Below are 17,649 nucleotides of genomic sequence, written 5' to 3' on the forward strand. Positions count from 1 at the left end.
TCAGAACACCTTTAATCAAGATAATGTAAACAACTGTTTATAAAGCAGGACTAAAAAAGTAAAGAAGTCATTTTTAAAAGAGTAAGATTAAATATTTTGATGGTAGTCAAATTGGTTACATAACCACCTTGCTGTGGGCTCGAAGTGGCATAACATACCATAAGGAACACATCTTGGTGCTTTTTCACAACTTGGTGACTTTTACTTGATTTTAACATGTTAGATCCATCTTTAATCAGATTTTACTCTCAGCTTGAAACATTCAGGGTACTGTCATGCAAGTGCCTCATTTTTTCCTTTGCTCAAGAAATAAAGCATATAAAGCTAAGTCTGCTCCTTCTTACATTCAGTATGCCTTATTGAATAGTATTTCTGACGGTACAGCTGTTACTGGGGATTATTAAAAATAAACTTCTGGGGTCACCTGTGGCTCAGTTGGTTAAGCATCTGCCTTTGGCTCAAGTCATGATCCTGCGCCCCGGCACTGAGCCCAACATCAGGCTCCCTGCTGAGCAGGGAGTCTGCTTCTCCCTCTGCCCCTCACCCCGCTCATGCTCAATCTCTCTCTCAAATAAATAAATAAAATCTTAAAAAAAAAACAAAACTTCTGGAGAGTTAATTGCTTAGAGATCATAATGCATTTGCTATGGTTCACTGCATATTAAAAAAAAGGTCTATTAAACCTAAATAAGGTCTTCAATTATTCATAAATCAGTGTATTTAAATACCAACTGCTAATGAAATTAAGCCAAACTGTTTGATATATATTAAAAGTGGCTGTAGTGATATTTTAATTGTTATATATATATATGGGAATGAATGGTCAGCATCATCAAGTACTTAAGATGCTGCCATTCCAAACTGCAATTAAACTTTACAGAAAAAGTAAAGATAAGAAATAAAGTCCAAAGATTCTTTCCTTCATGGATAAAAGTATGTTTGTTTTCTTGCACTAGTTTATTTTCCTTAGCTTAAATATAAAAGGAACTATTTTCTGTTGTAGCAAAACAACATGATTAGACAGTTTCAGATGTGTTTTCAATCAGATTGTTTCAAAGCTCACTCTCAAGGAAATAGACTAAGTTTATATAATTACTTGGGCTTTAGAATCTGCAGAAAGCCACTGGTTTTCAATACAACATAATCCTACTGTATAGACTAAATCTTTAATAGTAATTAAAATGTAGACATCATAGTATTTTTCTGCTCCATTTTGCAATAATCAAAAAAGATTTACCTCTAAACAATTTCAAACATGCCTTTATTTTCCATAAGTACACTGATTTTAATCCAGAAATGTAAACATCTCTGGATCTGAAAATTCAGTATGTATATGGGGCTTAACAAACGATTTCCTTGACAGTAGATGCTTCATCACACTGAAATGATCAGTGGCTGGCTTGTTTGTAATCTGGAGTTCAGAATTCAGACTAGGAGGGTTACAGGAGTGGCACTGCCCTCAGGTTCGAGTTGAATAGTAATGGGCTGAACCCTGAATTAAAGACATACTGCTTTGCTTAGCAGTAGAGCTAGGGCACAAGACACAGTCACTGGGATTAGACGAGCAGTTAAGAGTCTTCCTGAGATGCCAAGGCTGAGGCACCTACAAGGGGACAATGCAAAAGGAGGAATAAAAGGTATGGATTTTGGAAGAATTTAAGGTCAATTAGTCTTAAAAGTTCAGAGAACTCACTCCTGTTGACAACTATTTCTTTAAAACGGGCCCAAGATTTTCATTAATAAACAGCAGTTAGTGTAAACTCAACCCATGCAAATCAAGCTTTGTAAAAAGTCAATTCTCATAAAGTAGTAGGTAGATACACCATATTCTCCATTAATATAACTGGCTTTTGATATAACCAGAGAATAAAAAAGCTTTAGAAGTATTGAGATTGACATCTCACTCATGAGAGGCAATTATTGCATGTTATTCCACAGAAAAGTGATTAGTATCATTGTGCTCATTAGTCTGTGTAGAGGAAGACAAATTTTTCCCACAGCTGTTATATAGTCTATATTGCAGGAATATATGGAATATATGGAAATACAACAGCAGCACATCAAGTCAGTCATGACCAACAGTTATGCAGAGGTGACAGCTTTGCTGCACCACATTTTCTATTTGTATTAAGAATATTCTTTCCTTAGTGGCTCACTGAAACAATTTGTTTTCACCATTAATTTCCTCAGAATTTATTAGTGAACCAAAAGTTTCACCGTTCTTATTGAACTAAATTAGAGGGATATCATATTGCTATTTTGGCCTGCAACAATTTCAGTTACTCTTTTGAAAAGCACCTTAGTTTTTTTTTTTCATTCAACTTGTTTGTACTTGAGAACTTTAAAGTTTGGAAAAACAATTCCTCCTTTATTACTGTCCTACTGCCAGAATGAGTTTTTGTCGGTTTAATATATGCCAGGTTGTGTTATAGCATATATATCACTATAAACAATATGTTAATCATCTTTTGGCTATAATTCAGAACAGGTAGGTATGTGGTAACCATTCACATTCATTACTGTGCTATTAAAAACCCCATTTTGTGAACATTTTTCTAAGAAAATCATCATTTGCATATCTAGGATTATTTTTAAACTGAATGGCATTAAGAACTGCTTTAAACTGTCCCCAAGGCATATTAAACTATACCAGAATGTGAAGCTACCATAAAACAATGTTAGCAACCCTGTAAGAAATGCTTGGCATTATGCCTGTCTCAGGTTTTACAACAGAGTGGCATTTCGCACTGAATAAGCATCTTTTTTGTTAAAAAAAAAAAAAAAAATCATCAAGAATTTGCTTTTTTATTCTATTTAAAAAATTGGGAACAAATATTCCTTCACTCTGCGCCATAGTAACCCACTGTGCGCAAAGAGGCAAAGGCACATACTGTTTCTCTACAGGGTCAACACTTTCCGCCAATAGCAAATCTCCCTTTATTACAGACCTTAGAACTGGATTGCCATTTGGGCAAGTCAATCAAGAGGGCTTAGACAGCAGCTGGGCAGATTTTAACGTGTTTATTTCTACAGTTTGTTTTTATTAAAAGTGTTGTGAAAAAGGAATCCTATAAATAGTAAAAAGAGGGAAATAATAGTGCTCCATAGCCTGAAGCAAATGGTGTAAATACATTTGTAAACAAGGTAAAGTTGCTGAGCTTACTAAAAGGACAAAAATTAAACTAGTTACAGATAGCACAATTGTTTAAGAGGTTAGGAAGTGTTTTGCCCCAAGTTTTGGTGCTCTAAAATGGCCAGCAGTATAGTAATTCTCTATTCTGTAGGCTTGATCATCTGTGCTTTCTCTTTTCCTATAGAAAACCACACTGGATGAAACAAGCACTGGCTCTCTACTGTTTTGAAGAGTTTTGAGAACACTGCCACCAAAACAACACAGCTGGAACCACCGGCCTTCTGGAACATTAGAGCTCCTGAGAGAATTTGAAACAGTCATCAACATTTTTCTCTATTTTTGCAGGAAAATACTGGAAGTAAATAGGGGCATGGAATTCAACAGCTGGCTAGGAGTGTTTTACATTCAGTTGTTTGGAAGCATACCGATTCAGCTCCTTTGAATCTTCTCCTTAGAAAACACAGAATTACCCTATCACCTCTTAAAGCACACTAAGACCAAAAAAAAAAAAAAAAAAAGGTCATTTGAGGATAATATAGTTTTTGCATTAAAGGTCAATCTGCAACAAGAAATCTGTTCAACTCACAGATCTGGAGACTCATGGGGAAGATAAGCCGTAAGTGACCATTTGTCACTGAGATATGCAGGTGCTGAATTTCTTAGTAGATGCTGCCAGAGTAAACCAGATGTGGCTACTGGGCAGGGGGAGGAAAGAAATTAAATCTTGTCCTCTACATGCATAGTTGTTTTGGGGGTGATGCCCCAACTCTGGAAAAAAGATCTAATTTCCACAACGAATTAATTAGGCAGGACAGCTCACTTTAAATAGTAGCTCATCTTTTTAAGCCTAGTTTTTACCAATGACTTGAACTAAAAACAATTCAAACCACTGGGTCATGCAGTCAATAAGTTAAAACTGTAACAATAAGTAAAAGGGCGTAAGATATGAGTGGAAAACAAACCCTATTTACCCGGGGAAGGGGGGTGGGGGCATTTCGTGTATTTTGTGTAGGATAAGGAACAGAGAAAAGATATTTTCATTATGGCTTTAGGATGGAAGCGCTTCAGATAGTCCCCTACCCTCCTTCCCCCAAATCAAAACCCCAGTGGCAGTGACAGAGCCAGGAAACAACCTAGCCTACCCGCCTTCCCCACCCCCTAACCGGGCCCCGTGGCTGCACTCCAGTCGCCCGTGCTTCCCACGGCTCCGGAGGAAGCGGCTACAGCCCATTCCAGTAGATCCAACGCCCAGGCCTGGGGGTAGGGAGAGAGCCCTTATAGTGGGTCGCGGGCAGCAAGGCCCAGATGTGAATAGGGCACGTCTTCAGCCCACAGCAACTAGGCGCCAGCGGCTTCAAGGGAAGACTTTGGGACCTGGATAGGGCTCCCCCTCGCACCAGAAGTCATCGGCTTGCGGGGTCTCCAGGAGCCACACCTCTCGGGGCAGGTCACCGGCCGAGCCGGAGGCCTCCTTGTCCCTGACGGCCTCCAGCACCCGGTAATAATGGCAGTCCCGGCCATTGTCGGGGTCATAGGGCGGGGCCAGAATGTCCAGGAAGGCGGCGGGTCCGTCCACAGCGTCGATCTGGTGCAGGTTGTCCTGGTGCGGAGTGAGGACGCAGGGGCCGCTGGCCTCGGTGTACTCGGCCCGCGAACGCAGCACGCCCGGCCGCACGGCGTCCCGCTCCCGGGCCTGCAGCGGTGGCTCGAACTGCTGCTCTGGCGGCGGGGCCCGCGCTTGTTGCCCGCCGCCCGCCTCCAGTTTGTCCATGCAGCTAATGCGCACGGTGCCATAGAGCACCTTGAGCATGCCGTGCATGCCCGGGTGGTCGTGCAATGGGATGGACGTGCCGCTCTTGAGCAGGAACACGCCGAGGCTGAAGCCGTCGGTTTCGTAGATGTGCATGTAGGTGACCGGTGGCAGGTTGGGTGGCAATGGCTGCAGCGTGGCCTTACGCGGGGCGATGTTCAGGTCCTCGGCGCGGACTTGGGTCAGCAGGTTCTTCAGCTTGCTCAGGTTCTCCGGGAAGCCATGCGGCATCGAGGCCTCGGGGGCCGGCGCCGCGCCGAGGTCGGAAGCGCTGCGGCCGCCCCCGCTGCCCCGGAAGGTGAGGCACGCCTGGCGGGCGATCCGTTGGATCAGGGAAGCCATGTTGTCTCGGGGCATGCTCGGCTGTTCCTCCGCGTGCCGAGGCCGGCCCCCGCCGCCCCCTGCTTTCCTCCGCCCCTTGCGGTCTCCGGCGGCCGCCAGGGCTGCCCGCAGCCCGGGGCGAAGCTAGAGGCCCCGCAAGTACCGGTCTTTCGGGCGCGCGGCACCGCCGCGGCCAACCTGAACAACCTCAAGCCCGCAACAGCCCGGCGCACCCGCCCCGCGCCTCCGGCGAGCGCGCACGCGCACGACCCACACGCCGCACTCACGCCCGGGGAGCAGGTACTGGCCGTGCGGACCGTGGAAGGCTTTGCATTACGCCCGACGTTCCATTCAAGTGGCCCACACCTACGACGGTGGCCGGGCGCTCTGGCCGTCTTACAGAGCATGCTGGGACTTGTAGTCCGATATTACGGATGAGGTCTGAATTTCCTTTGTCAGCTGGAAAAGGAAGGATTGGATTTGTTTCTTACAAAGCGCCCTTCTTTACGGTTCCAAGGTGGTTGCTTGTTTGAAAAAGGTGAATTGGGGCACAAGAGAAATAGCCAGTTGACTACAACTCCCGGCACCCCCAGTAGGCTGGAATGACGCACTTCCGGCAGCTGGCCTGTGGCGTGGTGGAGTCTTGGCCACCGCATGGAACAGGGCAAGAGGGTCGTTAACCTGGCGCCGCTCGGTCCTGTTCCGCCCAACAGGGTCGCTTTTCTTTGGCTCTACTCTTGGAAAGGAGCGTGTTGAGTTAACTTTATGTCTTCCTGGCCACCTAGGCAGCACTGTCTGCTCCGGAGATTACTGGACGGCACTTTCGTAATTTTCCAAGTTTGGGAGATGAGAGGGTCGAGGCCGTCCGTAGTGATCACGATTCCTCAGCACAGCCGTCCCCAGCTGTTGTTTGCATCAGGGTGTGATGACGCTGCTCTTCCGGTTACAGAGCACGATAGTTTTGCTGGGATTCGAGAGGCCATTTGCTGTGGCCAAGGATTGTGTATACTAAGGGTTATCAAACCATGGTTTGCCAAAGAAGAAGCACCTGGTTGGGAGGGGGAGGTAGGGAGGGGCTTTTAAAAAATACAGATTACTGGTCTAGAAATTGATTCACTAGATGATTCTGAGGCATCTTATGAGCAACAGTGGTGTGCGAGAATCAGGCAAGCTCTTGACCTTCACCTTACCCTGAGTTTAAAGTACTTTTGGACTTCCAAAGTTAAACATGGGCTCCTTGTTCGTTTTGTAATTGAAGTGGTTCTGTAAATCCTCTCCAGCTGAAAAAGGCATGGTTTTTTAGTGGGCTGTGTAACCTATTTAATGGGCGCTCAGTATATGCGAGGCACTCTGTACCTAATGAATATTATACTATTTAATCCTCATAGCAACTCTTTAAAAGGTGGGCACTATTATTCCCAGTTTGCAGATGAGGGAATAAGTTGCACAAGGATAGTAAGGAATGGGCAGGGCCTAAGCAGTGCAGAAAATGTATAGTTAAAAAAAAAAACCAGTTTGAATTGGTGTTAAAAGCACTATATGTGGAGTCAGGATATTGTTTTTCCAACCTACTGTGCTACTTAGAGGTTGTATGTCTTTAGGCAGATCTTACTCATTTAGGTCCTCAGTTTATTCACTTGTAAAATGCTGGGGTTAGGGTAACAGTCCTTCTGAACGGGAGTTACTCATCAGAAGCCCCTGGGAAACTTTATAAAAATAAAGATTTGGAGGTCCTACCCCAGAGATTCTGATTCAGAAGAACTAGTGTGAAGCCTAGAATTTTTTTTCTAAGGTGCTGCCCAAGTGATTCTTAATTATCAGCCCAGTTTGAGAATCACTGCTGGATCTGTAAATAGTGAACCAGTTCTTAGTATTTGGTGATTTTGATTAAGACGGTGATTATTTGTTATAGAAAGGACTCTTGATATTTATTTTTCTTCAGAGTTATCGTGCCATTGTTAAGGTGTTTAAATTATACTGTCAAAGTTGACCAAGTAATGAAATCCCATGCAATCTTTTTCTAAAGTGAGGACTAGTTAAATTAAGAAGAAGAATCCTGTCTTTATTTACAAATCTGGGTTTTTATTTATTGGTTTTGCTTCTGTTAAGGTATAATTAGTGGGAGGTGTAGACTCTATAGAACACAGACTTTAGTAACATATAGATGTATGTAATTTTCGAATCTGTTACTTCTTAATAGTTACCTGTACTTATTTAACTGAAGCTCATCTATGAAATGGGATAATAAGATACATGTGTGAAAAACTGTTAATAGCATATGGAACATAGATGTCCCATAGTAGTAGCTATTATTATAGTTTTTAAATGGTGAAAAGCCATTTAGAAATTAGTAAACACCAATGATTTTAAATAATACTCAGCAAATACTGAAATGGAATTTGACTTGAGAATCAGCTTCAAGGTAGAGATAAAAAAAGATCATTTTTATTTTATTTTATTTTATTTTATTTATTTATTTTTTTTTAGATTTTTATTTTATTTATTTGACAGAGAGAGACAGCGAGAGAGAGAACACAAGCAGGGGGAGTGGGAGAGGGAGAAGCAGGCTTCCTGCCGAGCAGGGAGCCCGATGCGGGGCTCGATCCCAGGACCCTGGGATCATGACCTGAGCCGAAGGCAGCCGCTTAACGACTGAGCCACCCAGGCGCCCCAAAAAAAGATCATTTTTATTGGTTAAACCTTCTATCTAGGGATACCATCCTTCAGGTCCTTGCTATTATTGTTTGGCCGAAGACCTGAAAGTTTTCAAAGACTGCTTGAATCTGAATCACCTGGGGGCATTTGTTGAAAGTGCAGATTCCTAGATCATGTCTACACCTACTGAATCTGAATCTTTTGCACATTAAAGGTTTTAAGAACTACTGAGTGTCCATAGGGCATGTGGTACTTTTTTTTTTTTTAGGCCACAGACAGGCTATCTCCATAATTCCTTTTGGTGATGTCCTTAGAGCTGCACTAATGGATGAAATCAATCCTAGGGGCTTTTGCCCTTAAGAGGCACCTTACTTGCCCTTCTGTACCACTGCCAATAGCATTGGCTGAGTAGATTTCTATCACCATTAATGTCCTTCTTTTTATGCTCCTTGTTCTGTTTTCCTTTGTGTTGCAGTAAGCAGAATGAAGATCAAAAGAAATTCAGAAAAGGGAACAAAGAAGAAGTGATAGTAAACAAGTGCTAGAAATACAAGGCAGACACAGGATTTGGGAAAAGTTTGGGATAGATGGAATCAATCATTCAGAATCTATCATTCGATAAAAGTATCTGCTGAGTACCAGGCATTGTTCTAGGTTTTGGGGATTTCAGCAAGGAATATCTGCTTTCCCAAGGAATTTACCTGCATGTGTGTGCATGGGTGTGTGTGTGTGTGTGTGTGTGTGTGTGTGTGTATTTTGGGATGGAGGAGGTTACATAGTATAAATCAGTGAGCAACAATTTCAGATAGAGATAAGTTTATGAAGACAAAACAGGATGATAGGATGGTGTGATATTTGTGTGTGTATATGGTGTGTTACTTTATACTGGGTAGTCAGAGGTGACCAGAAGATAACATTTGAGCTGCTCCTGAATATTAAGGAGTCAGTTATGGAAAAATTTGGGGTCAGAGCATTCCAAGCCTTAAGGTTGTTAAACAGGATATAAGATACTGTGACTTTGACACAGTGGGAAGGAGCTTGGTATCACTGGGGACGAGAATGAAGCCTGTGAGGTTAGACCACATAGTGACCTTCAGAGTTCCTGGAGATGAATTTGGGGAGGTAGGCAAGGGCCATATTTTATAGGCCTTATAGGCCATTGTTATAGGGATGTGATGGGGAGTTGAGGGCCATGGTGGGGAGATGGACTTTATTACAAATACAGTGAGAAGCTTTTGGAGAGCTTTGGGAAGGAGAATGACTTATCTGTTTTACATTTCTTAGAGATTGGTGGGGGAAGAGTGTAACAGCAAAGAATCCCTGTTTAGAGGCAGTAATCCAGGGAAAAGATGAGAGAACTAGTGTAAAGATTAGGAATCTATTTTGTAGGTGGATCTGACAGGGCTTGCTAATGAACCATTGCTTTGACAATCTATTTCTTAAAGTATATTCTCTCCACATTTTCTTTTTTATGAGTTGGCAGCGATGTAGTGATAGGTAACACTGACAAAGCTTGAATCGTACCTCTTGCCCACAACTAATTATTAAATTTAGGAATGGGCTCAGCACACAGAAGCATGAGTAAAGCTGATTTTTTTTTTAAATAGTTGCTTAATTAACCAGGAACCAAGAAGAACTGGAAAAAGCCCCAAACACAGACATACTGGCAGACACACACACACACACACACACACACACACGCACAGACACACACACACACACACACACACACACCTCCACACCCCACCCCCCTTAACTTTACCTCAGTTCTCTGATTTCTTCATTCTTTGGGAATAGGCTTATATTTTGTTTTTTTCCTTTTTCCCTTGGCCCTCCTCTTTATGAGGACTTATTTTCCTTAATTCATGAGATAGATTACCTTCTGACTTATTCTCAAATCCTTCTTCAGAATTAATTTTGTCCAATTCTCTGATCACACTGGGGCCCAGTCAAAAGAGTAAAAAAGTATTGACATTCTCAAATGCTCTGAGTTCCTAGCCTGAGGTTGTTTGTTTGTTTAGAGGTGGGCAGGAAGGTTTCTTTTTTTCCCAGTAGCTCTTGCCACCTTACTCCTATATCTGCCTTTTATGTTACTATAGAACATGGTAACTAAATTGCTAAAGAATTTTTCCTACTTTTCAACTAACTTACTTATACTTAGTTATATTTGAAATATTTTGGGTTTATATTGTAGCTTTCCTTTCAGTTCTTAGGAAATGTTAACATACTTCTCATCTGTTATCATGAATAAATGTCAAGTTGTAAGAAATACTTTCGAAGGCAGAAGAGCTGGTTCTAGACATGGCTTTCACACTAACCAGCTATGTGTTCTTGAGCAAATCATTTGACTTCACTAGATCCTAGTTTCTTAGTGGTTCGGGGACATATGATCTCTGAGATTCCTTCCAGCATCTCTAGCTCCACATGGATGATGGAGACAGTTAAAAAAGACAATTCAGACAAAACCATGTATTTTCTTTCATCTCACTTATCTAAAATTATTTTTAGCTCTGTCCATCTCTTAGCTCTGTCCATCTCTACTACCATCTTTTTTTTAAAGATTGTATTTATTTTTGCAAGAAGTAGAGAGCGAGTGTACCAGCTGGAGGGGGGAAGGGCAGAGGGAGAAGCAGATTCCCTGCTGAGCAAGGAGCCCTGTGCGGGACTTGATCCCAGGACCCTGGGATCATGAGCCAAAGGGAGACACTTCACCCACCTACTGAGCCACCCAGGCGCCCTCTATTACCATCTTAAAAGTAACTCTGCTCCACTCTATTCTGATTTAACTTTGTGTGTTTATCTGAAATCAAATCATTTTTGTGTATGGGGTGTTCAGTTAAATATGCTATGCTTAGGAATGTTTAGTGTTCAGGTTAGACTTCAGGTATGCACATTGCACCAATAAATTGTGGAGGTTGTGGTATGTGATGTAAGCTATAGGACATTGGTTTCGAACTGTGTGATTTCTGTAGGCCAGTGCATGTGGCGTTGAGACGGAAAAGGACTTAAAACTGGTTCATTTTTTAGTTTCCTTGCCAGTGTCTTGTTTTAGGCAATGGGAGGCAAGGCAGAAAGAAATGAAAAATTAGGTGCATGCAAGAAGGAGCTTGAGGGGGAAAAATGTGTGGCTTTTGCAATGAAAGAGAATGAATGAAGAGAAGCTTTTACCATGCTCAGTCTGAAGCACTGCCAAAGTCCAGGTATGACTATTTTTGGAGGTGGTTTAAGATAACATTCCCCTACCACTTTCATATTAGAGAGGTTTTCCTCTTCTTCTTTGAGTAGTGCAATTATTATGAGAACCAAAATAGTTCTGAACTGTAAATTAAATCTAAACACCTTTTACCTCTCTTAATTAACTTTTCCCCCCAATTTCATGCTTCTTGTTTTTCTTTCCCTTTTTTCCCCCTCTAAGAAGACATCAGCTGTCTCCACCTCCTCCGCTTCCCCATCTGTCCTTTTCCTCTTGGCTGAAAGAGAGATTTTTACTTTATATTTATTTTAATTAATGGATTTGAATCACAAGTGGTGAAACAGTTGATGTTCATCTTCAAGAGGCAGTAAAAGGGAAAAATCATCTTCTCTAACTTGGCAGAAAAGACCTGTATGTTCATTGCTGCCGCCGGCCTGAAAAATGACTGCGAAAGGGGAAGGTTCCAGAGTCCTGTGTCCCTACAGGGAGCAGATGCCACATCCCAAGATCAAGGGAGGTGAAGATGGGAAAAGCTCTTTAGAGTGAGATTGTACTTTCTTTTTTCTTTTTTGTAGAGAGAGAGCACGCATGCGGGTAGGGTGGGAGTGGTGGGGGGGAGGGGCAGAAAGGGAGGGAGAGAGAATCTTTTTTTTTAAAGATTTTATTTATTTGACAGAGGGAGGAAGCGTGCAAGCACAAGCAGGGGGAGCAGCAGAGGGAGAAGCAGCCTCCCCTCTGAGCAGGGAACCTGACTTGGGACTTGATCCCAGGACCCTGAGATCATGACCTGAGCCGAAGGCAGACGCTTAACCAACTGAGCCACCCAGGGGCAGGAGAGAGAATCTTAAGCAGGATCCACGCGCAGTGTGAAATCATGACCTCAGCCAAAATCAAGAGTCAGTTGCTTAACTGACTAAACCACCCAGGTGCCCCAAGACTGTACTTTCTTCGGAGATGTCTTTCTCAAAGGATGCTTAGTAAATATTGCTTGATGGTTTATGATCCCACCGATTGGGGATCAAGTTCCCTAGGACCAAAATACATCCCTGGGGCATATTTGACTGACTTGACCATAGTACCTGTTTCCTTGGGGGAGTGAAAGGCTTTGAAGCCTTCTTTTGAAAAACCAATCAACAAACACCAGAAACCTTGTCCAACTAGATGCTCTATTACAACATTTTAGAGAAAGCATGAAAGATGACAGTCTAATCTGAAAGTGGACCAGCAGCAATCAAGGACGAAAGAAGAACTGATTGAATACCAGTTCTGGCTCTGGTTCTGACAACCCACTCTGTGACTTTGGGTAAGTCATTTCACTTCTTAGCACCTCAGTTCCCTTATTTATAAAGTGAAGAATTTAGTTCAGATGATTTACCACTTTATTTCCAGCTTTTTAGAAAAATCTATGAATTTTAAAAATTGTAATTACATGACAATAAGTAATATAATTTCCAACTGTGAAATACTGCAGAGCATCACAAAAGGAACTTTTAAATGTATTTTTAAAAGCAACATGTGAAAAGAACACTCAGTAACATGCATACAATGATATTTGATTTCTCTTTTGTATTGTGTTGTCTCTACCTAAAGCAGATTATATTGACATTTCTTGAATACAAATCATTGAATAAAGTGAGCAAGACTCTTGTTTAAAATGATGTTTACCATTATTATTAAGTTTTCACAGTATTTTTTAAGGAAAAACTTTTTAAAAATTCTAAACATAAATTATCATGCACCAGGAGTGCCACGTATTGCTGTTGGAAAAAGCAAAACATGACTTGAGTTAACTACACATTTCAATGGGACCTGCTGAGGTAATTGACAAACAACATCATAGTGGGAGAAATTCCTCTAAGGCAGCAGAACTTTAGTTTAATTAGATAATTAGCCCTGGTCAGCCTATAATGAATGCACAGGCAATTAGCAGTGAATTTGAGCTGCTAAAACCTATTTTTCCTCTTTTGTGTTCCTTTGCTTTCATTAAGAACTCTAACTACTGAACAATTTATATCTTCACACTAACAATCAACTTTATTATCATCCAACTCTTTGCAAGCGATAAAGCAATGAGACCTGACTGTTGGTTGCACAACATTAAGTGATTATGTTAAGTAATGCCATTTATTTGCCTTGCCATCCCACTGCTATATTATGTCAAACGAATAGGGTTTTTAAAAGCAGTGCACACTCCTTGATTTTGATGATTGCTTTATTTGTCAAATCCAAGCAACTAGTAAGAGATGTACCTCAATTTGGAGTTCTTTCTCTGTGGCTTTCAGTAGACTTGAATAAAAGGAAACAGTTCCATAAATCTACCTAAAACAAGATCCTCAAAAAAAGAGGCTTTTTTTGTGTGTGTGTGGCTTGAAGATTCTTACGTTTGGAAACTCTTACAGGTGCTTAAGATGCATTTCAGTAAGTGAAAGTCCTCAGTTGCCATCTTTTCCTGGTTGGGGACAGTTTTCAATCTCATGGACGACAGAAGGAACCATTATGGCTTTTCCTCACATCCCTGTACTGCAAGTCTTTTTCATCCATTTGACATTTCTTGGGGGAAATGGCAGAGAGAAAAAAAGAGAAGGGAGTGAGAAAGTTAGGAGAGAGAGCTTTCAGATATGAAAGATCAGAAGTTACCAAAGTGTGCAGGTCCTAAGAATGAATGGTACTAAAGTATAAATGTCAGGAAGACATTTGGGATGCTCTGGTTCTGGGCCTGTAAACTGAAGCATTCATTATATTTCAATCAGAAATAGGTTCGGAAATATGGACATTAAAAATTTCTATGGGAAGATTTAACATCTACAAAGAGATATCCTTTGCCATATCAGAAACCATTCTGATTCTATTAGAATTTATGGACTCCTTAATATACAGAGTGTTCTTGTAAAAATTGCTGTTCTACTTATTAATAATCTAACAAGATTGGGGGGATTAAACCTAATGTTAAAAAATTAGCCAGTTAATAGCAGTTCAGTAACTATTTGAAGAAATATATTGCTTATTTTTAAGCAGAATTAAAAACGTGTAAACAGAAACCTTCTTGTGATTGGAATATGAACATTGGCGTATAATTTCTTATCTTGAGACTTCCCATCTGGCTGGTCTTGGAAATAATTTTTTCCTTTCTTTCCCCAGCAATAACTAGCAATTAGAGTTTCAGAAATGCCAATTTTAATCAAAACTCTTATTTCCAAAATAGAAAAACTTAGATGAACTATATAAAGCCTCTTCGTTTTATTCAATCGACTGTTTTGAAAAAGTAATTTAAATAATTCAGAGCCAGAATTATGATGTTCCAGAAATGTTAAGAAAATAGTGTGAATCTTTCCAAATTATGGTCATTTTTATTCGTACCATGGGCACAGTAATTTCACTAGCATTAGTGTTTACATCCTCCAAATATCAACTATATAGCAGTTAGCTCTTATAAAGTAGGTTTTCTCAACTTTAGCACTATTGACATTTTGGACTGGCTAATTCTTTGTTGTGGGGGCTGCCTTGTGCGTTGTAGGATGCTTAGCAATATCCCTGGCCTCTGCCCACAAGGTGACAGTGGCACCAGCTGTCCCCCACTCCCCACCCTGAGATAACCATAAGTATCTCCAGATGTTAACAAAAGTCCCCAGGCTAGGGGGCAAAATCACCCCCGACTGGTAATCAATAAAATAGAATAAGACCGTGGCAATTTCTTCCTTTAAAAGCATTTCAGGATGAACAAAATGAAGGATGTTGAATTTGGATTTCTAGATTGTCTTTAGTAAGTGAAGTCTTAATAGAAAATGAATTGAGAGCCTTGTTGACCTCCAGTTTGGAGTGGTTTTGGGGGGGCACTGAAAGAAGGCTCCTGCTCCCATATTGCACTTGACTTTTCCAAATGGCATGCTAGAGTAATGGAACTTTGCACTCCTATTTGTTCCTTCTGTTAAAAATGTAAATATTTCCGAGAGGATTGTCCTTTACATTAAAACTGAAACTTTAGTTTTCAGCTAAAAAGTAGCATGTTACTAACATGTATCTACCTACCTTTTTCCTTATGAAAAGGTCCTTGTGGAAGAGGACACTGAAGAAAATATCCTCGGGAATTGAGAGCTGGTGGGTGAATGGGAGTCAAACACCACGTCTGGGAAAAGGAAGGGTGAAAGGGTGGTGGGAAGCACTAGAAAGAGCCTCATTTTTAATGGGTCACCCTGAGTTACTCTTGCCATGTTTCAGTGTTTGCCTTTTCTGCTACTCCCTGTATCTTTAAATCTCCCCTACCCCGCCCTTTTTTTTTTTTAAGATTTTACTTATTTGTCAGCCAGCACAAGCACAAGCAGGGGGAGAGGCAGAGGGAGAGGGACAAGCAGACTCCCTGCTGAGCAGGGAGCCTGATGCGGGGCTTGATCCCAGGACCCTGGGATCATGACTTGAGCCTACGGCAGACGCTTCACTGACTGCGTCACCCAGGTGCCCCAGCCCCTGCCCCCCCCCCCGCCTTTTTTTAAAGCAGCAAAGACTAGTAGATTGTATGGTAGTTGTTTTTTTAATGTAGTTTTTTTGCCACATAGCATTGGGTATCCCAAGTTAATTTTGAAAAGTTACAGGTAGATGAAATCTAAAAGTCTAGAGAAAGATTGACTAGATTACCTGACCTCTAAATGTACCCTCCATGCTGATAGAGGAGGTCTGAGCCGAGTCAGCCTGCTTTTCCCCCATTGCTGTCTATCACATCAGTGACTGGCAGTTTCAGGCCTGGAAGACTGCTGGCCCCTCCAGCCCCACTCAGCGGGTACCATAAAGGATGGCCCTGCGGGTACACTTGACAGCCTCTCATAAGTAGATGTTCACGCTGATGCTCAATTTAAACAAACCCACTTTCTAATGATTAGAATAATGCTGTACTAAAAGGAGCTTTCTAAACCATGGGAGAGACATGGAGATCTATCTGAAGGCCAGCACGCTGAAACTGAGTCCAGGGGACTTTCCTACCTGACTTAGTAGCTCCTCCACTGAGCTTCCATGTAGCTGTAGGTTTTCAGTTATTTATGCTGAGTATTTGTCTGGTTGGCTTTTCTTATGCAATTACTGCATCATGGCACTTGGACCATGACCAAACTTCTAAGTATAGGTTCTGTTTATTTTGGTTTTACCCATCCAGTGTCACTTGCCTCTTCATTTCCTGATCTCTTCCTAAAGTAAGGAGGCTAAAATACATCACAGATCACAGCTGGATTTGGACAACAGGCATCTCTTTTGCAGGGACTTGCACAGAGCCTGATTTATTTATGTAAACATTTTGCTGTTCACCAGGTAAGATTATGGATTCATTGACTAGTTTCTCATCTTCTACCTTCTAGTGGTTAATCCAACATGTTTTCAAAAGTCCAACTAAACATCAAAATAAAATAAAATATTCTTGTTTCACGAGTTTCTATTTTCAGGCTGTATAGCTTAATATTATGCATGGACCTCACCATTTTTTTAGGTTCCTTGTCTCAAAACAGACTAAATGTCTCAAAACAGACTTTTTTAGTTTTGACTTATACATATTATATAAGCAGTTGTCTTAACATTATACCTGACAAGTTTCACATTTGTCCCTTTTGGCCTAATTTTTCCAATCTAGCATTATGTTTTTACCTTTCTTCACTCAACTCAGATTTTCCGACACGGTTTCACATAAAGATAATGTTTTCTTATTGTAATAGTAACAAGAGTACCTTAGTACTGATGGCCATATGAGTGTTCACCTTTGAATAATTTGCTTTAGCCTTTTTTTTCCTCAAAATATAGGGATCTATGAAAATGATCCCAATCCTGCTTTCAGATACCGAGTTTCCTTGTTCCCCTTAAGGTTTGGTTTTCTTGTTTTTTACAGTTACCAGACGTTTACTGTGGTGTTTCCAACTCTTAATAGATATGCATGGTTTCATAGAGTGGTAATTACAGACAAGGTGAAACACTGAATAAAAGTTTAAATTGTTCCGAAGGAATACAATTCTTACTGGATTTTAGGAAATCTAGGAAAAAAATCCTTAATGATTCTGAATTTGTTATCTTAAATTACCACTTATTCTTTATTGTGAGCTATCCTGGCCCTATTTATTCAGACAGACGTTTATAAACTACTACCGACAGACAAAGGTGAATAGAAATCCAGGGACTGAATATGAAAACTGACCCAAACTAAGTGAACCCCTCTTGACCATATCCAGGAATCATGCCATACAATTCTCCTTAGATTATATTTCTCTAAACACACGCAGTTTAGAGAAACATGCTACAGAAATTATGGGGTGTTGTCAGCAAACAATCATGAAATACCATAGACCAGAACAAGTGGTCTGTTACTTTCTTGAAACTCTATAGATTTTGCAGCAATTCCCTAAATTATATTACTGATAGAAAGTACTTTAATAAGTTGTTGACCAAAGAAACTTTGTATAAACATTTCACAAGACAACATTAGACGGAAATATATTTATTTTAAGATTTTGAACCTGCACAATTTAGTTCCTTGAAAAACTTCTGCCTCAGGCTATGTATCTTACTGGG

At 41.0% G+C, this 17,649-nt stretch overlaps 1 protein-coding gene and 1 long non-coding RNA gene across 2 annotated transcripts; one reads left to right on the forward strand and one right to left on the reverse strand.

Annotated features, from left to right (window-relative positions):
* Positions 1-1,242: 1,242 nt before the first annotated feature.
* Positions 1,243-5,695, reverse strand: ADO (2-aminoethanethiol dioxygenase). Its single transcript, XM_036066743.2, has one exon. The coding sequence runs from the start codon at positions 5,298-5,300 to the stop codon at positions 4,488-4,490; it is 813 nt and encodes a 270-aa protein (XP_035922636.1). The 5' UTR covers positions 5,301-5,695; the 3' UTR covers positions 1,243-4,487.
* Positions 5,696-11,519: 5,824 nt separating this feature from the next.
* On the forward strand, positions 11,520-16,513 carry LOC118519333 (uncharacterized). Its single transcript, XR_013449754.1, has 3 exons — positions 11,520-12,415; positions 15,157-15,207; positions 16,253-16,513. It is a non-coding gene; the product is annotated as an uncharacterized LOC118519333 (long non-coding RNA).
* The last annotated feature ends 1,136 nt before the right edge of the window (positions 16,514-17,649 follow it).

The sequence above is a fragment of the Halichoerus grypus genome, chromosome 7 (genome assembly GCF_964656455.1).
Source record: "Halichoerus grypus chromosome 7, mHalGry1.hap1.1, whole genome shotgun sequence".
Lineage (NCBI taxonomy): Eukaryota > Metazoa > Chordata > Mammalia > Carnivora > Phocidae > Halichoerus > Halichoerus grypus.